Source organism: Ursus maritimus, unplaced genomic scaffold (genome assembly GCF_017311325.1).
Source record: "Ursus maritimus isolate PB19 unplaced genomic scaffold, ASM1731132v1 scaffold_2, whole genome shotgun sequence".
NCBI classification, from domain to species: Eukaryota; Metazoa; Chordata; class Mammalia; order Carnivora; family Ursidae; genus Ursus; species Ursus maritimus.
The window spans coordinates 34,956,700-34,982,012 of record NW_024424452.1 but is presented as its reverse complement, the minus strand read 5'-3'; the positions used below and the strand labels follow the sequence as shown (position 1 = coordinate 34,982,012).

General features: G+C 54.6%; 1 protein-coding gene across 1 annotated transcript in view; it reads right to left on the bottom strand.

Annotated features, from left to right (window-relative positions):
* The window catches only part of PPL (periplakin), a 43,004-nt gene that overhangs the window by 8,791 nt on the left and 8,900 nt on the right, over window positions 1–25,313 (bottom strand). The window contains exons 2-15 of the mRNA XM_040634443.1: window positions 13,838–14,039; window positions 9,128–9,282; window positions 8,269–8,389; window positions 7,496–7,675; window positions 6,011–6,172; window positions 5,805–5,920; window positions 4,763–4,853; window positions 3,422–3,544; window positions 3,175–3,321; window positions 2,501–2,652; window positions 1,491–1,588; window positions 1,145–1,302; window positions 276–454; window positions 53–191 (exon numbers count right to left, since the gene is read on the bottom strand). Coding sequence (XP_040490377.1) covers window positions 53–191; window positions 276–454; window positions 1,145–1,302; window positions 1,491–1,588; window positions 2,501–2,652; window positions 3,175–3,321; window positions 3,422–3,544; window positions 4,763–4,853; window positions 5,805–5,920; window positions 6,011–6,172; window positions 7,496–7,675; window positions 8,269–8,389; window positions 9,128–9,282; window positions 13,838–14,039 — 2,023 coding nt within the window. The remainder of the gene's footprint in view (window positions 1–52; window positions 192–275; window positions 455–1,144; window positions 1,303–1,490; window positions 1,589–2,500; window positions 2,653–3,174; window positions 3,322–3,421; window positions 3,545–4,762; window positions 4,854–5,804; window positions 5,921–6,010; window positions 6,173–7,495; window positions 7,676–8,268; window positions 8,390–9,127; window positions 9,283–13,837; window positions 14,040–25,313) is intronic.

Genomic DNA, 25,313 nt, shown 5'->3' with positions numbered 1-25,313 from the left:
TAGGGAGCACATGGGGAGAAAGGCTCTTGAGGCCTTGGGTCCCCAGACTTACCACCAGCTCCTGCCTCTTGCTGTCTAGGGCACGGCCACTCTCAGGTACTGTGTCCTCCTGGGTCAGCTGCTTCTCGTAGGTGGCCAGCGCCTCCCAGCCCTGCTGCAGGCTCTTCTCCAGGCGGTTGGCCACGTCCACTCTGAGGACAACGGGTCAGGAATTAAGGGTGCCCGCCTGGCCCCATGATCCCACCCGACCTCCCCACTGCCCGCCTGCCACCCACTTCTCCTGGGCCAAGTCCAAAAGCTGCACCAGGCGCTCATATTTGCGGTTGGTGTCCTCCACCCGGGTCTTCAGCAAAGGTGTGGTGCCGCTGCCTGGGAGGGCCTGCACGAATTCCTTGCACTCAGCCGTGCTGCGCACCTTCTCGGGCTCGATCCGCAGCAGCTCGTTGGTGATGTTCTGTGGGGACCAAAGCCCCTGGAGTTGGCCACAGTCCGGCAGCCTCCTCCCCTCCAGGGGCTTCACAGAACAGAGGAAGCTGCTGGGGAAGCCTGGGCCCTCCCTGGGAAGCCACCCCATAGTGAGCGCCCCCTGGAATTCTGGTACGGTGGGCTGTGACTCACAAGAGTGATGGAAATTAACAGGTAATTATCAAGCAATTTTCCGTGCACATCATGTGGATGATTTCATCCGTCTTTGGGGGCCACCCCATGAGGTGGGTACTTTTCCTCTCCCCATTTACTCCAAGCAGCTTAGGAAGGGATGCGATGGGGCCTGGCCACAACCCACCCCTGTGCCTGTCCTCCTCTGAATGTTTCTGAACACATGGAGGCTGGGCTTGAAGAGCGGGTCTGCAGTCCAGCAGCCAGCAAGCAGCGGCCGCCATGCGCTGTAGCCTCCACTTGGCCAGTTACTGGTGTCATCCGTACTGCACAAGCCCGCAGGCGACAAGCCATGTGGAGGCAGCGTGAGCCTCACTTGCCCTTTCTCCTGGGGCTGTGTCGGGGGCACCAGGGCTCAGGCACCTCCTTGGTCACAGCCTAGAACAGCCCCCCTCACTGCCATCACTCAGGACTTCTGGTTACATGGGGCAGGTGGTCCTTGTCAAGCACCAAGGGCCCCAGGAGGATGAGACCAGCCTGGTGGTACCTTAAGGTCCTTGGCCCGTTCAGCGCTGTCCTGCACAGCCCGGCCCTGCTCCAGCGGCGGCCGTAGGATTCCCGTGATAGCCTTCTCCTGCCGGTCCAGATCTCTGGCCACCTTGTCCAAGCCAGCCAGCAGATGTCGCCCCTGAAGGTCGGAGGCATCTGCCAGAAGGAAATCACAGAGTCAGGTGGCAGTGGGGAGCTGGAGCGGGGACCACAGGGAGAGGGCCTAGGAGGCCAGCTGGGACTTTTGGGGCTGGCCCAGCCTCCCCCACCCCTGCCCTGCCTGTCTCCTGCCGTCCCCTCCTCCCTGTCCACCCAGAGCCCAGGACAGTGGCCCCAGCACCCACCTCCAGGAGTCTCTGCCTTCAGCACCTCATGCCGCTGCTGGAGCGCGCCTCTGCTCCTGGCTGCCTTCTGCCGCACACTCCGGTACTGGCCGGCCAAGCTGGGAGTGCACAAATGGGCTGGGGGCCTGGGGCAGCCCACCGCCCCCTCCACCCTACACACACGGGCCCCACACTGGCTCGGCAAATGGCTCAGAGGAGCCACAAGGCTCATCAAAATGCTTTGAAAAGTTAAAACCTGGCACACGTGGTAAGTTTGCTATAATGCTGTTCTTTCTTTACTCCTGGGTTCGGGTAGATCCTTCCTCCTCTCCTCTCCATTCCAAATTTTACTACCTAAAATTGTCTCGTTTGTTCCTTTGTCTTCCCCACCAAGATGTTACTTCTGAGGTAGCAGTACACAGTAGGTGCTCAATAAATACTTGCTGAATGAATATATGAAGGCATTCCTGGAATCACTCATTGAACAAAGGAGCTGCTGGGTACTTACTTTGTACCAGGTAGTGAACAAGGTCCTGCAGACAGTAAATCTCAAGGAGCACCTCCCCTCCATGAGACTGACACAGTTTTCTAATAAAGGGCAGTATTTGCAGTGGGAGAAGGTGCTCGAGCCACAGTGAAGGGTGTGTGGTCAGAGGAGGCGTCACAGAAGAGGTGACCATGGAGCTATCTTAATTCAAGAGGCCTGAGCCAACCGGGCCTTGAGTAGGTGTCCAGAGGGAACAGCATATGCAAAGGCCCAGAGGAAGGTGTCCAGGTAGAGGGAACAGCATATGCAAAGACCCAGAGGCACTTGCAGAGAAACTACTGACTGTGCCTACAGTCTGGCACATTTGGCAAGTCAACCTGGCCAAAGAGGTCTGCTCCTGTCCCACTTTAGCCCCCAAGGGGGTGCAGGTGTGGGATGTCATTTGCCTCCTGAGGCTGGGTCAGGATGCCCAGGGCTGTGAATGGGACCTGAGGGGCCCAGTGGGTGGGGCCAGTCCTTGCTGGCTCCATCCTTCATCCAGTACCTGTCCGCCAGAGCCAGGGCCTCAGGATCAGTTGGGGGGATCACGAAGCAGATGGCGGGGGCAGTCAGCTTGTTCCCTGCGCTGTCCGTGAGGTCCCAGCTCTCCCCATTGTTGCTCTGCAGGGTGTAGCTGTAGCCCCGTGAGATCAGACCCTGGCAGGGGCAGGCTGGTCAGAAGGCATGGAGGGACCTGCCCTGGCCAGTGACCAGGACCCCAGTTGCCATCTTCCCCTACGCCCCCAAGCCTTAGCCCGTCTCTCTGACCCTCCCCAAGACATTTCACTATAGAGAGTAGGAAGGGTCCAGCTGCAAGGGGACTTGTTGGATCTGATGTCTCAACACCCACCTGGATTTCCCTTTGGGGGACTGCTCCCCCCCAACCAGTCCCTGACTGCTCAGGGTGGGCATGTGACTCAGGCCTGGCCAATGAGAATAGCATCTGGAGCCACCGGGACTGGTTTCATCAGGACACAGGACTCAGCTGGCAGAACAGAAGGTCAGGGTGGCTGGTAGGACACGGGCGGAGGGGGGTCACTGGGAGAGTGACCCCAACTGCAGAGATGGACAGAGGTTCCCTAAAAACATTGTGTGAGGCCCTGCATCCAGCCTTGTCACTCCTGAGACTCTTCAGTGATCTGAAAGGGGCAGATCTGGGGCACCTGGGCAGCCGCTCACCTGGTCACCCTCAAAGTCACAGAGTGCCTCCACAGGGATGGGCTTGAGCGGCGTCTCCCGGCGGTACTTGAGGGGCACAACCTGCTGCCCTCGCTTCTGCAAGCCCCGCACCACATGCTCATACTTGTCCAGAGCCTTCTCCTGGTCCTGAAGGTAGTAGGGGGAGGGCCAGGTGAGGCCACCGCCCTCCCCAGGAGGGAGCTGCAGGGAGGGGCACAGAGAGGCCCTTGCCTGGCCCATCACTCACGTCCAGCTCCCGCAGCAGCAGCTCAAGCTGGTACTGGTCCTTGAAGTCAGGACTGTACTTGTGGTCCAGGTCCGAGTCCACCTTGCGCAACAGCTCCTGAGCATCCCGCACGTCTCTGTGGAACTAGGGGAGACCAGATGGCCCTGCTACGACAGGACCCCACCAGGACACCTAGGGCTAATCCTGGCTGGGGCCTCAAGCCCACCCCCAGGCCGGGCTGGGCACCTCCACTTGCCCTGAATCTACCCTCCCCAGCTGGCTTCTGGGGGCCTCTTGGGCTGGGTGCCTTCCCACCAGTCCACACGACGCCACCTTTAGGACACGGTAAGTGTTCATATGTACTGTTAAAGCTTTAGGTTCTTTTCTATTCCTCTTTTTGAGCTAGGGGCACCCTGACTTCACGCTACACTTTTCAAAGTCTTGATACACGGAACACAAGCCTCCCCACTTTGTTCTAGAAAGTTCTCTTGCCCCTTCTTTAGTCCATCATACTCTGAAATCACTCAGCTGTCCCCTGGGCTGTAACAGTGAACAGGACTCTGGTCCCTGTGGACCTCATAGCCCAGTGGGGTCCAGACACTGAACCAGAAGTTACGTGGGTGTCACCTGAGTTCCAGAGTCCCCAGTCCTAAGAATCAGGTGACCAGCCCTTGTTAAAAATACACATTCCTGTGGAAACCAGCTGGTGTCCACCAGCAAAGAATGGGTAAACACAGTGTGCTCTGTCCATACAATGGACTAGGATTCGGCCATAAAAGGGAAGGGAGTTCTGATTCATGCCCTGACATCGATGAACCTCAAAAACGTCAGGATCAAGAGAAGAAGCCAGACACCAAAGGCCACGTTAACCTGTGAGTGCACCTTCACAAATGTAGAGTAGGAAAATTTACAGAGACAGAAAGATAGGTTAGAGGTTACCAGGGGCTGGGGGAGGGAGGGAGAGGGAAGGGAGTGACTGTTTCTTGGGTGCAGAGTTCTTGTTTGGGGTGATAGAGAAGTTCAGAAAACTTCCCCAAGGTGAAGGCTGCACAACACCATGAATGTAATGAATGACACTGCATCATGCACTTAAAAATGGCTAAAAATGGCCAATTTCCTATTCTATATGTTTTACCAAAATGAAAACCCCACACTCCTTCCTGGGCCCCACACTGACCCATGAAATCAGGTTCTCCAGCCCTGGCCTCCAGGGAAGACAGACAAGGGCCTGGCAAGCTCGGGGGCACCCCCATGTAGGCCATCAAAAGCATGGGCACTGGGAGGCTGGGAAGGCAGCCCTGTGAGGCTCCTGGAGGAAGCCCTGAGTGCTTCCACCAGTGATGCACTGGGGCTGATGCGTACCTGGTGGTAGTCTTCCATGTACTTCAGGTGACTCTCCTCACAGATGAGCAGGTTCAGGTACTCCTTCCAATCTGCATGCACAAGCAGGTCACTGCTTGGCAGGTGTCTGGGATGCCCAGGGAGGAATGACAGGATTCTGGACCAGAGAATGGTGGGAGAAGGAGGACCTGGCATCTCTCTGAATGTGGCTCCCACAGAGGCAGCCACCTTCTTTCTGGGCATGGGAGGAGAAAAGGAACATGTTGAGGAGCAAAGCAGGATTACTATGTACGGGTACTTGGGCTGTGCACTGCACAAGGGACAAGCAGGGGCTGTCTCTCCCCAAAGTGGTGCTTTTAAAAATCCACACAAAGGCACTATAGAGGGTTGAATGGTATCCCTCCCCTCCCCAAATTCATGCCCACCCAGAAATCAGAATGTGACTTTATTTGGTAATAGGATCTTTGCAGATATAATTAAGGATGTCAAGATGAAATCATCCTAGATTTAGAGTGGGCCCTAAGGTCCAATGACTGATGTCCCTATAAGAAAAGGAGATGACATACAGAGAGACACACAGGGGAGAAGATTATGTGAAGATGGAGGCAGAGATACGAGCGACGCAGCCCCAGGCCAAGGAAAACCACGGACTGCTGGCAACCACTAGACGCAAGGAGAGAGGCAAGGAAGGATTCTGTCCTAGAACTTTCAGAGGGAACAAGCCTGCCAACAAGCCTGGATTTCAAACTTCTGGCCTTCGGACTGTGAGAGAGTAAGTTTGTGCTGTTTAAAGCCACCAAGTTTGTGGCCATTGGTTACAGCAGCTCTAGGAAACTATTACAGGTACCGTATGGGCTTCAGAAGTCCAGGGGCCGAGGGCAGGACATGGCAAAGGATGAGATAAGAGGAGATAGCGTCAGAGAGGAGAGAAAGACAGCAAAATGGAGACACAGACAGACAGACACAGGACGCAGGACCCCCACCTTGGGGGCTGCCTGAGTCTCAGCGGCCCACAGCAGAGGCCACCCTGAAGCCACCCTGGTGGAGGCACCCGCCCCCAGGCACACCCACCTCAATGGAGTTCCTCCCAGGGTGCTCGGCGGCTAGCAGCTGGTCACCCTCGCTGTGCAGCTTGTTAATTCTCTCCTCTTTGGCTTCCAGGTTCCGGTTGATGAAATTCTGCAGAGGAGGCAGTGGAGGGGGCTCAGCGCCCAGCTGGCAGCCCTGTGCTCCCTGCCGGCCCCACTGGCCCCGCTGCCCCAGGCCCACCTCGTACTGGCGCCGGCGGCTGGGGTAGTCGAGGTTGCGATCACTCCAGTCGTACTGCATGCGGCCCTTGGCCTGCTGGTCCAGCCAGTACAGCTCGTTGGTGCAGCGCTGCATGTAATCCTGCAGTGTGCTCAGGTGCTGCTGCCGCACCTGCGATGCCGCCTGGGGGGGCGGGGGGCAGGGGCGCAAGGACAGGGCTAAAGCCTCCCTCCATCCCTCCCCTCGGGCCCAGCTCTAGCCCGTGTGCGGACCAGCCCAGCTCCACACTTCCTGGCTGGACCCCCTTGGACAAGCCACCTGACCCTCCAAAGTGCATTCATTCATTCAGCAACCGTCCATGGCGCAGGAACTAAGTGCTGGGCTCCACTCCAGGCTCTGGGCACAGAGCAGTGAGCCCAACAGACAAAACCCGCATGGGACGGACTTTCTTGTGGAGCCCTGAGTTTCCTCATGAGCAAAACGGGGATGACAACAGCACTGAACTCATAGGATACCAAGACTATCAAACGGGGCGCCTGGGGGGCTCAGTCAATGAAGCGTCTGCCTTCAGCTCAGGTCGTGATGCCGGGGTCCCGGGATCAAGCCCCGCATCGGGCTCCCTGCTCCGCGGAGAGCCTGCCTCTCCTTCTCCCCCTGCTACTTCCCCTGCCTGTGCTCTCTCTCTCTCTGTGTCAAATAAATAAATTAAATCTTAGAAAAAATTTTTAAAAAAAGACCGTCAAACAGTTGGTGCTCAATCAATGTGAGCAGCTACAACTTCCATTTTTGTCTTTATCATGATCCCCGTACAGAGGCTAGGAGCATGGTACATGTGAGAGGCACCGGGTGCCGGGCAGGGAGGAGCGGAAGGGAGCAGGGACACTCGCCTTTGCTCTACGAACAGAAACAGTAGCTAACAGATAGGCGGGGCCCGCGGCGTGCCCGGACTCTGCCGGGCACTTCTCCCGCGTCAGCGATCCTAGGAGACAAGGACTCAAAGCAGCTCCCCTGTACAGATCAGGAAACTGAGGGTCGCAGGGGCTAAGGAGCTCGCTCAGGGTCTCCCCACCACCGAGGGATGGAGGCATCTGGCTCCAAGCCTGTGCGTCCTCTCATCTGAGGCGTCTGAACCAGCTGCAGCAAGGAAGCATTTAGGCAGTACGACGCCCTTTTAAAAGGAACTCATTCCTTAAAGGTTTTGAAAAGGGAAAGAAAACTTGCTTATAAAGCACATGGCATCGTACCTGGCACACAGAAGGTGCTTAGCGAAGAAGTAAGAAGCAGACTGTAGGACGGGCTGTATCCAGGGGACCTATTAGGGTTTTCCACAAGCACAGAGCACACTGGGACGCCTCTCAAGGGGGGCTCGGGGTACGATCTCCTTCCCCCTCAACCCCTTTCATTCCATTTGAAATGTTCACTGCACACACTTTCTGTGCCCACATCCCTGGCTCCCCATCCCCTCCCGTCCCCTTCCCCGGTAGGGGGGGGAGGGGTGCTTCTCACCAGCAGTTTCTGGTACTTGGCCTGGAGTTCGCTGTGCTCCACCACCATGCACACCTTGCCCCCATCCTTGGCCAGGTGGGGCCCAATGGCCTTGACCTCCTTGTGGAAGATATTGTGCTGCTCCACCTGGTGGTCCACCAGCGGCAGGTCCGTCCCGAAGCTCTGGCTGCTCAGTTTGTCCTGGGAGGGAGGGCGGGCAGAGAGATGACCCACAGAGAGCGGGCGAGGGCCTGGGACTCGCAGCCCACCCACCCCAAGAACCAAGGAGGGAGCCAAGGGTCGCGGGGAGAGACATGGGGCGTGACAGTCACCTTTACCACCGCACCTACACGTGTCATCTCACTGAATCCCACTGTAACCTCAGAGGCCCCCACAGTTGTCATTTCCATTTCACAGATGGGGAAACAGAGGCCAGGTCAGGGGAGTCGCTTGCCCAGGTCACACCACTAAGAGAGGACAGCTGGCTCCAGCAGCTGCCCTTCTCCATGGGGGAGACAGGCTGGTGAGGGCACAGGAAGGACACCTGGCCGCTCCTCCTAGCTTGCCGGGACCCCACCAACCAGGGCTGGAGAGCAATCCCAGGAGGGTCCCAGTCTCCACCACATCTGCTGGGTGACACTGGGCTAGGTGCTACACCTCTCTGAGCCTTGCTGGCCTCACTGACGCAGCCATCGGGAAGCATCAGGAACATGACCCTCCCTCCACGAGGCAGGACTGTGGTACCCATGCAATGGCGGGGTCCTCCCTGCACACGGCGGAAGCCGGGGCCGTACCAGCTTTTCATCCACCAGCGCTGCCCAGTTGACCTGCGGGTCTACCTCCTTCACCACCAGGTTGTAGATCTGCTTGTGTTTCCCACGGAGGCTGGTCACGCGCTCCTTCAGCTGACGGATGCTGAGCAGGGAGAGTGCCCGTCCTGATTAGCGGCGCCAGTTGGCAGGCCCACTGCCCACGCCCCTCCCCCAGGAGGGGCCTCCCACCCCAGACACTGGCCTGGGGCTTTCTGCTCAGGGGCCTGGAAGGACAGGGTGACCAGGCCTTCGGTTCCAGACAATCACTACCATCCCCCCTCATCCTTCCTTCACCTATGAATGTTTTCCCAGGGCCTACTGTGTGCCCAGAGCTGTAGAAGGTTCTGGAAGAAAAGGGCAGGTCCACTGCCCTCTGGAGCCCACCATCAAGCAGGAACCACAGGGGTGGCGTGGGCCATGATAGAAACAGTGCAAGGAGACATGGCGCACCCCGAGACCCTTGCCCCTGCCAGGATGGGGAGTGCAGAACGAAGTGGGAGGCATTTTGGGTGCCAGTTTATCCACATCTGAGCTGAGGGGAGAACCATGAGCACAGGAAGCTGGCTGGGAATCAGGGAGTGGGAGAGCGTGCCCTAGAGCTTGGAGGTCAGACAGCTCGACGATCAGGGACCTGTGGTCACACTATGACCAGAACAGGGGATGTCAGTGCTGAGCCTCAGTTTCCCTGACTATAAAATGGGTCGTCATAAGGATAACAGAGCGTGTGGCGTGTGCGTAGCATCTAGTTAGCCCTCAATAAACCGTGAGTTGGGCTCTGGAACGCTGAGCGGTCTACAGCCCTCCTGCCCTGTCCCAGGAACCTGGAGCAGAGGGGACCTACTCCTCAGCAATCATGTCTCCTTGGGGATGCTTCATGTGCTTGGCAATGGCTGCGTCCGCCTCTAGCACATACAGCAGCTTCTCCGAGTCCGACACCTTCTGCAGGGTCACGTCCCGGTGCTCAGGCTGTTGGCCCTCCTGCAGCCGGGCCAGGTCCTGTGAGAGTCAAGAAAGAAAGGGGGGTGGGGGATGGGCACTCAACAGGCACTGCAGGGGTGGGAGGGGAGGGAGAGGGCCAGCAAGGGGCTCCCAGTCCCACCGAGCCTCTCCTCTGCCTCTCCACAAACAGCCCAAGTACCTACGTGTGGGGGCTCGGGGACACAGCTTCCAATGAAGAGGCATGACTCCGGCCAGCCCAGTCAGATAAACAGATAAACCTCACAAAGGTGCTTACAAGTTCACACAAGTCGTGTTTACCAAGGCAACACGCCAGAAGTGGAACAGGGACCTGCTTTAGATCTGGTGGTCAGGGAGCCCCTCTGGAGGCGGTGACACAAGCTAAGCACTAAGGATGAAAGGAAAGAGTGTTCTAGGCAGAGGAAACAGCCTGTGCAAAGGCCCTGAGGCAGGAAGGCAGGCTGGGGGAGGAAGTGGAAGAGGTGCAAGGCAACAAGGCCCCATCTGTCCTTAGAGGCAATGCCTCAGGGCTCTACAGGGCAAGGGCACGGCCGCGAGGACAGTCAGCAGTTGTGACAGGGCTGGTGGGAGCTGACGGTGGCTGATCTGGGGTGGCATCTGCAGAAACGGTGAGCGTCAACAGAGTGGGTGGATATTTGGGAGGCATGGTCGGTGTGGGTGATGAGCCCAGGGTCCTTGCTTGTTTAGGGAAGAACAATGAACTGGCAGTCAGGACAGCAGGTGTCTAAACACAGCCTGTTAGCTCACTCGGTCAACATTCCTAAAGCCCAGCCACACACCATGTGGGGCCCTGGAGACCCCAGGCCAGTGGGGGAGGTGAGGACAGGCCCGTGACTGGGCTGAAGACAGACCGTGGAAGTAACACGGGGAACTCGAGGAGCCAGTGCCCTCCCCCGCTGGGTCTCAGCGTCCCCATCGCTGCCATGGGAATAAGGAAGAGGTGCCCAAGTGACCCCAGGAATTTCTCAGCTGTGAGAAGACTGGAGCCGCTGACACACTGGGAGGGATGAGCCTTGAAAACCGCGAAGTGAGAGAAGCCAGAGGCCACGACGCATAGGGTCCCACCACATCCTAATCCGAGAGACAGGAAGTGGATGTGTGGTGGCCAGTGGCTCGGGTGGAACTGGACACAGTAAACGAGCACAAGGGTTCTTACTAGGGGATGAAAATGTTCAGAAACCCATTTATGGAAATGGCTGTGCCACTCGGCAAAGTCACTAAAAATCAGTGCATTGTGCACCAGCAGTGGGAGCCGCTTCTGATGTGTGAAATACACCTCAATAAACCTGTTACAAAAGCAAAAAGAAGTGAACGAGGTGATGTGCTTCCCGGTCCAGAGGAAAGAGCAGACTTCCCCTCGGAAGAAGAAAAGACGTTTGGCCCACCCGTGCCCGGCCAACTCCAGGGAGGCTGAGGGGCAAGCGGGGCCCAGCGCCCCAAGGGGCTTGGAGGTGAGGCCCAGGGGGGCTGCGCCACCTCCCCACCTCCGCGTGGGTCTGACCAGGGGGCGAAAAAACACACAAAACATCGTGGTTCTTGGCTTGGGTGGAACATTATCGCGCCGTCATTTCCAGCTGGTCTGCAGCTCTCTTGGGCAGTTACAGTGTCGAAGATTAATTTCGCAAAAGGCGGAAGTAAATTAATCATTACCTCCTTCATGCGAGCGCTGTGTGGGAACACAAGACCTCTTTAAACATGCCAGCCGAGATGAGAAAGAGAACACCTAGCTGAGAGACGCCGCGTTCAAGAGCTCACAGTCGGGCAAAATGGATCGACGGAGAGAGCGCTCAGCGCCGCGCTTACCTCGGGGGGATAAGGACTGGCAAGGTCACGAGCTAGCTTCCTGGGAAATGTTTTCTATCTTGACCTGAGCGGGGGGTTACGCAGGTACCTATGAATTCAAAGGCCCTTAAAACGTGGACACTTTCTGTATACCTTGCAGAATTTATACCTCAAGTAAAAGGTTTTTACGAGTCCAAACAAATCATAGGGACCGATGTAGCTAATACACGCCTGCTGCTCGGGGGATGAGGGATAGAGCAAACCCAGCAGCTCTTGCCGGTGGAGTCTGGGGGGAGGGACATGGGTGTTCTCTGTAGAATTCTTTCAACTTTTCTGCATGTTTAAAATTTTGGATAGACACAGGAGGTCATGTACTGTAAGATTCGGTTTATATGAAACATGCCGAAGTAAATTCACAGGCACAGAGAGCAGATTAGGGTTCCCGGGGGCTGCAGAGAGGGGGCGTGGGGAGGGACTGCTGTTGGGTACGGGGTTCCCTTTGGGGGAATAGAAAGCTCTTGGAACTAGAAGGAGGTGGTGGGTGCCCAACATGCGAACGGCCTACAGGCCAAGTGGTTAATCTTATGTTATGCGAATCTCGCTTCAATTTAAGAAAACAAAACATTCAAGAGAACTTTTGGGTAATAAAATGAATAGTGACGTTTTCTGAGAAATGAAAGGATGGAAGGGAAAAAAAGAAAGCAAAAGATTAGTCCACATGGTCCTCAAAGCACGGTTTCTATTTTCAGGTTTGTTCATCTGAAGTTAAAAAACAGTTCAAAATTATCCCCCAAGTACATCCTTGGTACTGTGAGTCATTACTCCAAGCAAATAAAAATGAAAGCCCGAGGGGCGCCTGGGTGGCACAGCGGTTAAGCGTCTGCCTTCGGCTCAGGGCGTGATCCTAGCGTTATGGGATCGAGCCCCACATCAGGCTCTTCCGCTATGAGCCTGCTTCTTCCTCTCCCACTCCCCCTGCTTGTGTTCCCTCTCTCGCTGGCTGTCTCTCTCTCTGTCGAATAAATAAATAAAATCTTTAAAAAAAAAAAAAAAAAAAATGAAAGCCCGAGACCCTACTCTCTCTCACACACACACATGCACGCATGCATGCACGCACAGGAAAGGGCCAAACAGATACACCAGAATGCTAATAGCTGATCCATCCATCTGGTGGTGGAATTATACAGGATTTCAATTTGCTTTGTTTTACTTTGTTTATCAGTCCTGGAAGATTTGTAACAAACCCATATTACTTTTATTAGGACAAAAATGGACACACCCAAAAAGCTGTTTTCATTTAGGAAAGAAGAGAGCACGGCACCATGAGACGAGGGGAGTGAAAACTCAGGCAAGGAGCTGGAACAAGGCTGCGGCCTGAGTGAGGGCCGAGCTGCAGGGCTGGCGGGGCACTGAGGCAGGTAGAGGCCGGCAGAAGGACAGGTGAGGGCAGGAAAGGAGCCGGGGGAGGGCCCCTGGCAGGGAACAGAGACCGCTCCACTCGCCTTTCCTGCTTTTTCCCACACCTCCATCCCTCACTCCCAGCTGTGCCATCCGCAGCCCATCCCGGCCCTCAGCGGTCTGGGCTGCCTGTGGACTGGCCCCCAGGCCGGCGGACACCAGCGTGGTCAGAGGGAGGGGCAGCCACGGCTGGGTCGCTCACGACCTGTCCACCTTCTGTCCCCCACTCCTCTGGACCCGCCTCTTGATCACCTCCTGGGTAGGAATGCAGATGAAATACAGACCACCCTGTTAAGTGCAAATTTCAGATCAAAAGTGGATAACTTTGGAGTATAAGTCTATCCCAAACAGTACGTGGGATAAACGTCTATGGAAAAAAAATTATCTGTGTTCTGAAAGTCAAGTTTAACTGCATATCCTGTATTTTTATTTGCTAAATCTGGCAACCCCACCTCTACGATGCTTCTAGGGCTAGCTCTGTCATGGATGAGTCACCTCGTTCTCTCTGAACCTCAGTGTCTCCAGCTACAAACTGGGTATAAGCTCAAACGCACTGGGCTGGAGGAGGGTTCAAAGGGATGATCTGCCTGGCAGCTCACAGGTGTCCCGCGTGGTACAGATTCCTCAGGAGAACCTGCGGCTCAGAGCGGTCGTGAGCCCGTGCCGCAGAAGAGGAAAGGGAGGCACAGAGAAGAGGCACGATTTGCCTAGTTACTTTCTCTCCCTTCTCTGAAAAAGGAGGATCGCATGCATCTGAGGAACGGCCGGGGAAGTACAAGAAGAATGAGGATATCGATCATAATACCGAGCCTTACGATACACCTGCATCATCTCATTGAATCTTTACAGCAGCCCAGGAGACGGGGAGGATGGCTTTTACCCTGTCAGAGGGAATCACAGGCACAGAGAGGTGAGGTGACTTGCCTAAGGTCACACAGTAAGTGGCAAAGCTGGCATACTAAGCAGGGCCTGGTTCCTGAGACCTGTGGTTCTCCTCCAGATGGGGTCCATGAGCTGCAGGAACACAGCCCCCAGGGTGGGGGCTGATAGTAACAGCAATAATGAGGTTTCTCCATCTCAGCATTGCTGACATTTGGGGCTGGATCACTCGGGGCGGGGGGCATCCTACGTCCTGGAGGGTGTTTATCAGCATCCCTGGCCTCCACCCACTGGACACCCATCCACCCCACTACCCCAGTTGTGACGCCTAAAATGTCTCTAGATGCGGCCGCGTGTTCCCCAGGAGGCAGAATCCTCCCTTTCCCAGTAAGAACGTTTGGGTTGGGCAAGACCCTGGTCCCGACCAGGGCCGGCAGCACAGGGGGGCACTCACGCTCTGCATCTTGGCCTCTGTGTCCACAATGTTCTTCTCCACCTGGTCGGCATTCTTCTGCAGCTGCTCGATCAGCTCAGACAGCTCCTTGTTAGAGATGCTGCAGGTAGAAAGCAGGGGGTGGGCTGGGGCCTGCAGGGCGGGCCGTGTCGCCAGCAGCCTCAGAGGCAGCCTGGCTGCCCACCCGTCTCCTGCCCCCGGCCTGGGGCAACATCACCAAAGTCACAGAAACAAGGCAGCTCGGGGCGAGAGTTTCTATTTTTCCATGTTGGCAGAACACCTTTACTATGTTCTTTTTTTCCCATATTTTTTATTGAGATATAATTCACATACCATAAAATTCACCCTTTTAAAACCTTTAATTCAGTGGGTTTTCGTGTATTCACAAGGTTAAACCGATGGGTGTCTGGCCCTGCTTCTGCTGTTGCTTTCTTTCAACAAAGGAAGAAACAAAGACCAGAGAGGGAATGCAACTTGGCCAGTGTCACCCAGCCAGCCAATAATGGTCAAGATTAGCACCTGAGGGGCGCCTGGGTGGCTCAGTTGGTTAAGGGTCTGCCTTCGGCTCAGGCCACGATCTCAGGGTCCTGGGATTGAGCCCCGCGTCAGGCTCCCTGCTTAGTGGGGAGTCTGCTTCTCTCTCTGCCCCTCCCTCTATGCTCTCCTTCTGTGCTCGCATGTTCTGTCTCTGTGTTTCAGGTAAATAAATACAATCTTTAAAAAAAAATTAGCACCTAATTCCCCAATCTCCACTGAAAACGCTTTTATACTGTCCACAGTAGAGCCCAGGCAGCCAAGCACCCAGAGGTTTCATTCTACCTGCACTCATTAAGCACCTACTATATGCCAGGCCTAGCACCTACAGAGAGAAAGCCTCACCCTCTGACAGGTCACCCCCTAGATGGGGAGGAAATCAGCATTTACAAAGATAGTCACAAGATTGAGACAGGCATGCGGGCCAGGGATGCCCAGAGGAGCCTCCTGGCTGGCTGGGTGGGGATGGAACTGGTCACTGAATGCTTCCTGGAGGAGGTGGTAGTAGCTGGGTTCTGAAGAATGAAGAAGAGTTTGGGGTTCACGGGCAGAAGGCTTCAATGAGAAGAGGCCACAAAAAAGGTGGATCCTGGGCATGTCTATTGGGGTGGGCCAGGGAAGGGCTCTGGACCCTCAGGCAGAGGGGGGCCACCACCTCTTCACAGTGGAATTCCTCAGATCAAGGCCTGGGGCCCACCTACTGTGGCACGAAACATTTAGATTCCCAGGCACGAACCGAGACCCTCTGACTCTAGATCTCCAGAGCGGGGCCCGGGAAGCTGTATTATTATTGCTCTTGTTATTACAGTTTCTCCAGGGGACCTTGATCCCCTGCAGAGTTTGAGGTCCAACACTGCAGGTACTGCTCGTAAGAGGGGGGGGTGTCGGGGGGGGTGCAGAATCAGGCACACCAAACAGAACCTGTGAGTCTGTGCATCCATGTCTCAGCTCTGCCCAAGAGCCGGCTGTGTGCCAGGCCTGGATGCGCAGGAGCTGGGGGGAGAAACAAGACCCAGGCTGCACCCTCTGCCAGTTCAATCAAGGAGGCAGCCTTTCCTAAAGTGGGTCCCAGGAACCCCAGTCCTGTAAGTCCCTCCCAGAATAAAGGCTTTGTGAGTCAAGTAGCTCGGAAAACCTGGACCCTTGAGAAGTCCATGAGCTGGTAAAGGCTCTGAGCAGTCCTGCAGTGTGGAAAGCTGGTATTCAGTGGAGAGGCAAGGAAGGCTCAGAAGGAGGGACTGTGTGTGGAGGATCTAAGTAAGGAAGGGTAAAGGCTGGGCTGCCAGGGCATGGACTGGGCCCACAGCCCCCACCCCCCTGGCTGGTCAGACCACATTGGGGAACATGAGTACCTCCAGGCCCCTCCCCTCCACCAGACCACTGACCCTCAGCCTGGCCTGCTGCACTCAGTTGTAACAAGTCTTTTTTGGTTTTTTTTTTTTTTTTTTTTTTTTAAGATTTTACTTATTTATTTAAGAGAGAGAGAGCACAAGAGGAGGGAAGGTCAGAGGGAGCAGCAGACTCCCAGCTGAGCAGGGAGCCCGACGCGAGACTTGATCCTGGGACTCCAGAATCATGACCTGAGCCGAAGGGAGATGCTTAAGTGACTGAGCCACCCAGGCGCCCAGATGTATCAAGTCTTAAGCCAAATATTTAACCCATGACTGCTCGAGCATCACCGGCAAAGTGCAGTGTGGATTAGGTGGAGGTCTTTGGCTTGACCCAGCCCCACCTCAGGACCTTGGACCAGCTCCCAAACCAGCCCCTTCACGGGCTGGGCAGTGTGAGGAAAGCACCTTCTGGACCCCTACCCGGGCTGGCCCATTATTCCAGCCAAAGCCCAGCACCAGAAAGGGGACAAAGGATGGGGGTGGAACAGCCAGTCCCAGGAACCTGGTGCTCCTGGCAGAGGATGAAGGAGGGTTCCGTGGGAGCTTCTGGCCAGACAGGCATGGGTTCCAAGTCCAGTGGGGCCATTTGCTGCTTGGACCATCTCAGGCAAGCACCTCCCCCTCGTTTCTCCATTTGTCTACGGGGGATGCCTGCCAAGGCATCATAGTAATTTGACACTTCCTGCACATGCTTCACCAGACATCAGACATGTCCATAGGCAATGCCTCAACAATATCCACACCCTAAGCCCCGGGGGAGGGTTGTGTGCCCCTTTACAGAGAATTTATAGGAAACCAAGGCTCAGAGATGTCAAGGTGCTTGCCCAGCGTCATACACCTTGTAAATGGACTCTCTGCTCAGGCAATCTTGCTCCAGAGGCCACTTCATCTAATACTGGGCTCACAGCTACTCACGGGGGTGCTGGGAAAATCACAAGCACACATACAGCAACCACTACCATCACCAGAATAGTATGAGCTTGTATTTACTTTCCACATGCCATGCTCTCCGCTCATTTTTTTTTTTAAGATTTATTTATTTGACAGAGATAGACAGCCAGCGAGAGAGGGAACACAAGCAGGGGGAGTGGGAGAGGCAGAAGCAGGCTCCCAGGGGAGGAGCCTGATGTGGGGCTCGATCCCAGGACTCTGGGATCTCCGCTCATTTCTTAACCTTCATTACAATCCTATGAGGTAGGTGTTGGCCCAGTTGGTCATCTTATTATTGTCCCCACTTAACAGAAGTGGAAATCGAAGACCAGAGAGTTTCAGTAGTTTTCCCAAAGTTACACAGTAATTAAATGTTAGAGCCAGAATTCCAACCCAGGCTGGCCCCCAAGTCCATGCCATTAGCAACCCCATGTGACAATCCTGCAGGGCTCCTAACACATCCTAGGCATGGACTGCCAAGTGCCCTAGACCACAATGGGATACCACTTCTCACTGACAAGGATGGCAATAATCAAAAAGACAGACTGTAACGATTTGGTGACAAGGTTATGCAGTAATCAGAACCCTTACTCATAGAGGGTGGGAACCGTAAAATGGTACAGCTGCTTTGGAAAGCAGTCTGGAAGTTCCTCAAAAAGTTAAACATAAAGTTGACACATGACCCAGTAATTCCACTCCTAAGTATCTACCCAAGAGAAATGAAAACATAGGCCCACACAAAAACTTGAACAAAACACAAATGTTCATAACAGCACTATTTACAACAGCCAAAAAGTGGGAACAACGCAAGTGTTCATCAACCGATGAATGGATAATCAAAATGTGGAGTATCTGTACAATGGACTATCACTCAGCAAAGAAAGGAATGAAGCACTGGCACCTGCTATAACGTGGGTGAACCATAAAACCATTACACCAAGTGAAAGCAGCCAGACACAACAGGTCACATATAGTAGGATTCCATTTACATTAAATATCTAGAATAGACCAATCCAAAGAAGCAGAAGCAGATTAGTAGTGCTGGGGCTGGGGGCAGGACTGGCAACTGAACCCTGAAGGGTATGGGGTGTCTTTTTGGGGGTGATGAAAATGTTCTAAAATTGTTTGTGGTGATAGTTGGGTAATGCTGTAAATATACTTAAAACCATTTAATTGTATACTTTAAATGAGTGAATGGTATGCTATGTGAGTTATATCTCTATAAAGCTGATACCAGAAAGTTGGCAAGTGCCATTTCTAAGTGATAGGGGCTTGTTTCTTCTTCCCCCACCCCCTTGAGCCTTCTTCCTGCCTTCTGTCCTGTTTTCCACGGAGGCTAGACCAGCTCCATGCTACGTCCAGCTGCCTAGAAGATGCTAATTACACACAGAATTGACCCTGTGCTCACCAGTGCTAAGCAAGTCACATATAGATGAATCCCCTTTAATCCTACCACTGCTAAAGTTGCACTGTTCTCCAATTTTACAGATGGGGAAACTGAGGCACTGATTCACTAACTTGGCCACAGTCCCACTGCCAGGAAACAAGGAGAGCTGGGGTTCTAATCCAGGCCTCTGGGGCACAGGCCTAGTACTTTTGCCTTTTGGGTTTGGGGTCCCAAATGAGAGGCCCCACAGGGTTCTGGATTCTGGCCAGGAATGAAGGAACCTGGGCAGGTCAGGAACCTGCAGGGAGTGGGGACAGATCCCAAAAGGACTGGGAACTGGCCTGGCCAGTCCAGCTTTTCGTCTCACTAATAAGACCCACGGGGGCAGCCAGACAGGGCATCAGCCCGACTGATGGAGACCAAGATACAGCCCTTCCCCACCACCCTCATCCAGTCCTGTCCCACCTACAGAGACGACAATCACTGGCAGAGCCAGGAAAGCTGATGCGCACCCCCACCCTGGCCCGAGACGGGAGGCGGGTCTGAAAAACATGCTAGAAGAGAGACACACCCGGCCCCCCTCCACTTACTCAGAAGTTTAGCACAGAGGTTCTCACGGCAAGTGGCCTTTGGTACTAGAAGGTGGCTTGGAAGTCATCCAGCCCCACCTGCTCATCACACAGATGAGCAAACCGAGGCCCTCAGAAGCAAAGGGCACCTACCCAAGGTCAGACAGGAGGCAGCTGGTGCCTGAGTCAGACAAGGTTCAAACCTTGGAGGAGCTACTTTATGTTTCTGAACCTCCATTTTACCATCTGTAAAATGGGAATAGTCCATCCCACTTAGTTAAGTGAGGTGGGTGGGGGAGAGGCCAGGGGCACTTCTGGAAACACCTGAATTGAGTTTCAAAGACCACTTTGGGGGTCAAGGACTGAGCTGGAGGTTCAGGGCAGCGTCTGGAGTCCCAACAGCAGATTAGAGATCATTTAGGTTCACAAGTGGAAAGTCCATGGTGTCACCATGCCTAACTAGTGCGGGGCACGTAGGAGACATCCAACAAATACTGTTGGGTGAAGGACCTAGAATTTCCCTGCGCATTGTAGGGGCCTCACACGTGTTGAGGATGACCGCTCATTCACACAACACGTATTCATTGCACTTGTAGTCCCCGCAGGGGGTACCATTCACAATGCACCTGAGCCCTTATGTGGCTCCCCGAGCTGTGTGTGGGGTTCTGCCTGTGGGCTCCTGCTTGCCAGGGGTGCTTGGTCCTGTAAAAGAGGTGTCTTCTGAAAATCAGTAAGTTCACAGTGGAGAGGACAGAAGGTTCACATCCCCAGGGGGGAAGACATATCAACACGGCGGAACACCTGATACCAGGGACCAAGGAGGACGCAAGATGGCCTCCCTGGAACCCTTCTGACTATATGACCTCCATATCACGGCTAGGGGCCAGAAGACAAGCAGGAATCGAGGGACAGTCTACAGAACACCTGACCAGCCCTCTTCAGAGGTGTCAAGGTCACGAAAGATAAGACTGAGTTACCGTCAGCCTGGAGGAGCCTGAGAAGATGGGACCACTGAATGCGACGTGGGGTCCTGGATCAGAAAAAGGACATTAGGGAAAAACTGGGGAATTAGAAACAAGTTTATAGTTTAAACAAGTTTAAAGTTTCCTTCCAGATTTCTGGGTTTTCCAGCAAACCCCTACAGGACATTTTGGTGATGGGAATGGCATCTAGGACACCCACCTGTGGACAGGCAGAGAGGAGATGGGGCGCCGTGACCCAAGACCCCACCTGGTAGAAGCTGGTGGAACTCGGGACTCGCTGTCCCCACGACGGCCCCCTCGGCCCAGCCCAGCCCAGGTGCTGCTGTGTGGGTTGCACAAGCCAGGTTGGAGGGGTCACAGGCAGATTTGGGCCCGTTTCTCCAGAGAATCAGCCCTCATTTTCTTCTCCTGGGCTGAGGAAGCCAGGGTCTCGCATGGGCCCAGGAGGCCCAGGGTCCTGTCCAAGGTATGCCAAAAAACCCTGTTTACATGGCCCCATCTGCATATGAGACTGTAGGCATGAGGGAAAAATGGGGTGCAGGCCGCCCAGGGGCTGCCTGGCATCTCATCAGAGCCCTAGGCTGGGCTTGAGGACACACTAAGGGACAAACAAGGGCCTTTTGGGTTTGAGCCTGCAGGCGCCAGCCTGGAACAGGTGCCTCTTTGTGTCGCAGGATATTCTCGGAGCCCTGGAACCGCAGGGAGAGAGCCTGAGAGCTTTCAATGGCATCAGGTACCCCATTCTATCACCAGGAGTTAGAAACTCAATAACCACAGTCCAACCCACTCTGCTGGTGGCCACTCAAGCCCGGGAGGTCAGCAGCAATGTGGGGAGCTGGTCAGCGGGCCAGCAGGGGTGCCGTCCAGACTAGTGGGGACAGAGGTGGCATCTGCGAGCTAGACACCACAGATGGAGTATGTGGGCAGGAAAAGAGAACACAGGCATCTCAGGGGACCCTCACCCACCCCCATCCTGCTGCCCACCTCTTCCTGCTTTAATTTTGTGCAGGTGCTCCTTGCCCTTTTCCCCAGCCGGAGGGGCAGTGTGGCCTGATGGTCAAGCACCCAGACAGAAGGCAGCTGGCCCGCATTTGAATCCTGACTCAGTCCTTTCTAAGCTGTGAATTCCTTAGCCTCTTTGAGCCTCAGTTTCCCCATCTGTCAGTCGCAATATGCATGCCACAGGGCTTGGCCAGGGCTTACATAAGAGCGCGCTGCTGTATGGGAGAGCCCAGGCTCTCTGGTTCCACGTGGGGTCACTATCCAGGGATCCGGGCTCCTTTTAAGGAAATGATAAAAGCCAGCAGCTGAGGCCTGATGGCAGAACCCACTGGCATTGGCGAGCTCAAAAAAAAAAAAAAGAAAAGAAAAAGAAAAAGACCCCAGGCCACCACACCATTCACACTGATCCTCACACAAGCCAAGACTTGCTCTGACTTCTTCCTGCGGCTGTCGCCTCGCCCAGGCATGGGAAATTTGCAAGTAACGTCAATATTTGGAAACGTCTCCTCCAATCCCTGCAGGGAGAGGCTGGTGTACATACATAGGTAGTGAGGGTGCTGGGAGGACTCGGATCCCAGGCCTGGTCTTGGGTTTGGGCTTAGAACCAGGTTTGGGATTTGAAGGCTATGGTGTGTTTCCACCGCAGGATTTCGGCTGTCCTGGGAACTCTCCCCCATCTGTAGGAGGGAAACCGCAGAGCGGGAGGGCAGGAAGGGCAGGGAGGGCCCGTCTACCTGGCTGTCCAGGCAGAGCCCCAGAACCGCCCCAGATCCCTGCCTTTCCCTTCCCCGGTTCCACCTGGGAGCAGAGCTCCTGTGCCTCCATCCTCCCTTTGCCCTAAGGTCTCAACCTGATCAAGGTTGCTACCTCTCACCTGGACCAGTGCAACAGCCACCCCCAACTGTCTCCTCGTGCCCAGACCCTCGCTGCCCCCAGGCAGCTTCCGCACATTTCAACAATGCAACCTGATCTTACCGCTTTCTGGCCTCCAACTTGCCAGGGCTCCCAAATGCTCTGAGAATAGAGCTCACACTCCTGCCCATGGCCCACAGGACCCCCAGACCTCACCCCCGTGCCCAGTCTTTTCTGCCTCAGGGCCCTTCTACCAGCTGGGACTCGGGGTGGGTCTCTGTGTGTGAATCACCTCCAGGACCACCCCGGCTAAGACTTGGCTTAGTAACTGCATGCCCAGCTGACCCACTCAGTCTATCTCCTTCCCAAGCTCAGCAGCCACCGGAAGGACCTGCTTCCCAGCCTCCTACCTCCAGGAGAGACCCAGGCCCTCCAGGACACCACGATGGCCAACCCTCCAGCTAGCAGCGAGAGCCCCCCCTTGCTGCCTTCAGCTCTCCGTGCCCAAGTCATGCTGAACCAGTTGGGCCATTTTCCTTTCTCTCCTGCCTGCAGGGAGGGAAACTGAGTCATCCTGGCACAGGGAAAGAACACAGGGGCTGGTGTTGCTTTGACCTGGGCAGGCTCCTTAGCCTCTCTCTGCCTATTTGCTCGCCTGTGAAATGGTGATAAGAATCTGTCCCACCCCAGAGGGTTGAGACAATTCAGGAGATAATCCTTGTAAACCACTTTGGATGTGGCAGTCACATGGCCAAGGCTCAGGACTGCGCCAACGTGACGCTCATCCCAGCAACAGTGCAATGAGCTGCGCCGGTGTCTGGCGTAACCAAACGTGCGGTTTCTCCTACCTACCTTAATGTCCTCATCCATAAATAGGGTTATGGTGTCTACTTGGGGAGTGGCAAACAGAAAGACACATTTCATAGGTGGGAAACGTCCCCAAGTGGGGGCTCATACTATGTCGCTTTGCGTTCAAGGCCACAGCTGTCCCGTAGAAAGAGGCTGTAAGCCACGTTCGCGGTTTAAATTTTTCCAGCAGCCACATGAAAAAAGTCAAAAGAAACAGGTGAACTTAATTTTTACACGCTATGTTATTTAACTTAATATAGCTAAGAAATTATTTTGACAGGTAGTCGACAGAACATTATTAATGCGATATTTTACGTTCCTTTTTCATATTATGTCTTCTGAAGCCTGGCATGTAGTTTTAACTTACAGCACATCTCAGCTTGCTCCAAGCACACCTCACGTACCTCGTGGTTCCCAAGTAGAACGGCACAGTTTTACGGGATTCTGTGGCTTCCGGCCACTTTGCTCTAAGCCCATCGGTTCTGCCACAATAAAGGCAATGGATGTTCAGAGTATCTAGTGGTCCTGCTCAGAACCTGGTACCTAGGGACCCTCAATAAATGATCATCTCTTTTGCTCTCTGCTACTCTCCCACCAGACCTACACAGGTTGTCCAGACACCTGCCCCAAGGCCAGGTCTGGTTTACAGATTCCTGGCTGCCTGACTTCAAAACATTCCAGGGCTCTCAGCTGCACCCAGCAGAGCATGGTACCTGGGTGCAGAGGGCCGGGGCACGTAAACCACAGCCCAAAGCCCTTTCCCAGGCCCCAAGAGCTGCAACATCTTTGCCCACAGGGCAGAGCCAGGGGCATTTGGCTCGCTCCCCGCCATCCCTCCATTCAGGCTGGGAGAACAGCCTCTTTCCTGCCCTGGCCTCTTTCAGGACCTGCCAGTCTGGGGCAGAGATCACACCCCCAGAGGGGTGCTGCAGCCCTGCCATAAGACCCTGTCCCCAGCTGTCCCTGCCTGCCTAGAACTGCTCTGTCCCCCAACAGTCATAACTCAACTTTCTCTGTGTGTACAGACAGGAAGTGGTGGGCACAAGTCTCCTCTAGTGGGAACTGCCCTTCCTCCTCGGCCTGGACCACCTAGCCTTCCAGGCCTGAGTCAGTCCCCACGTTGCCCTTGATCACGTTTACCGTCCCTCCCTTTGGGGGTTAATTCTGTTTCATTGGGTGTGCACGGGAGCAGGGTAAGGGTGGGCAGAAGCCGTCAGCTTTGGAATGTCTGGAATGCATAGGAGTGCACACCTCTCCCAAGAACCAGCCTCACCCTTCCCAGAGCCCAGAACAGGGGCCTGGCTGCCTGCTGGCCAGGGTCATCCTCTTCTAGGTCCTGCCTGCCTCTAGGGCCAGCCAGGGCAGGAGCAGCTCTCTGGGGACATCCAGACCTGCTGGGAGGCTTACCTCTGGTGCTAGGTGGACCTCCGCCCCCATTTTCTTTTGTCCCTCCCTCCCAGACATCTGTCCTGTCCCAGACACAAAGGCACACACAGTAGGCACTCAGGAAATGATTGCTAAACACTGAGAGCACCTGCTAGGTACCTATCACCCCCTCAGCCCCTTCACAAGATCCACTGAAATCTTGCAGTCCTGGGAGAAAGGTACCCTTACAGTCATTGGGCACTTCTTTTTTAAGATTTTGGTTTTAAGTAATCTCTACACCCAACGTGGGGCTCGAACTCACAACCTTGAGATCAAGAGGTCCCACACTACACCAACTGAGCCAGCCAGGTGCCCCCAATGGGCACTTTTCTTAATCCTGCCTATTAGACTATAAACTTTTGGACAATAAGGACGTACTCATCTTTTTTTTTTTTTTTAAGATTTATTTATTTGTTCTAGAGAGAGAAAGAGAGCCCAAGTGGGAGAGGGAGAGAGAATCTGAAGCAGACTCCACACTGAGCACAGAGCCTGACGTGGGGCTGGATCTCACTGATCACACGACCACGAGATCATGACCTGAGCTAAAACCAAGAGTCGGCTCCTCAACCAACTGAGCCACCCAGGCGCCCCAGGATGCACTCATCTTTCAGGGGGCTCTTTGTTGCCCTTAATTCCAGACCCTGCATGGGTTTGGGGCTCAATAAATAGGTATTGAACTGAGCAGACTTTTGAAAGCATGGCCCCAATTCCTATCCCATTTTCCAGATGAAGACAACTGCAGCTTAGAGGGGATGAGAAACGCACCCAGGGTCACACAGCTGGGAAGTGGTGGTGCCAGGATTGGAACAGGCTCCAGAGCCACCTTCTCAGAACAAGGGTGACATTAATACCAATCCACAAAATGACAGGGAGACACTGGGGAGACAGGACGAAGCAGCAAGGCGTTTGCCACTCAGGGGAGGCCCAGTGATTTACATCTTGCTGGCATCTGCCTGGGTACAATTTATCCCAGTAGTTGAGTAATAGTGGTGGCAAGTGACTCAGCCGTTTTCCTAAGATGCCACCATGAGGGGATCCCTATCTGTCCCTCTGAGCAGGCCTTTTGGGGAAAGGAATCAGCACAGAGCGAACACCTCCCCGGGCTGTACCCTGCCCCAACGCCTGACACATGTTTCCACTTTGATCCTCATAACCACCCCTGCAGGTTGGTACTATTATTGCTCCCAGGGAACAGACTGAAGCTGGGAGGGGGTGCAACTTGCCTGGGGCCACTGGACTAGTGCCTGCTGTCACCCCGGCCATTTTCTAGATAGTCAGTCACTGCCGAAAAAACTTTCACCCCCACCCCCAACTCCTTGTCATCTTTCTGCCCCTCTTACAGGCCCTGGGGACAGCCGCTTCTCCATTACCAACCCCTGAGACAGGAGTTGTTAACATGCTATCAAACGTCTGCTCAATCCAACACTTGTTTATTGAACTCCAAACCTATGCAGGGCCTGGAATTAAGGGCACCCTCCCCCAAAGATAGGTAAGTCCAAAGGTTTATTTTTTTAAAGATTTTATTTATTTATTTATTTAGTCAGTTAGTTAGTT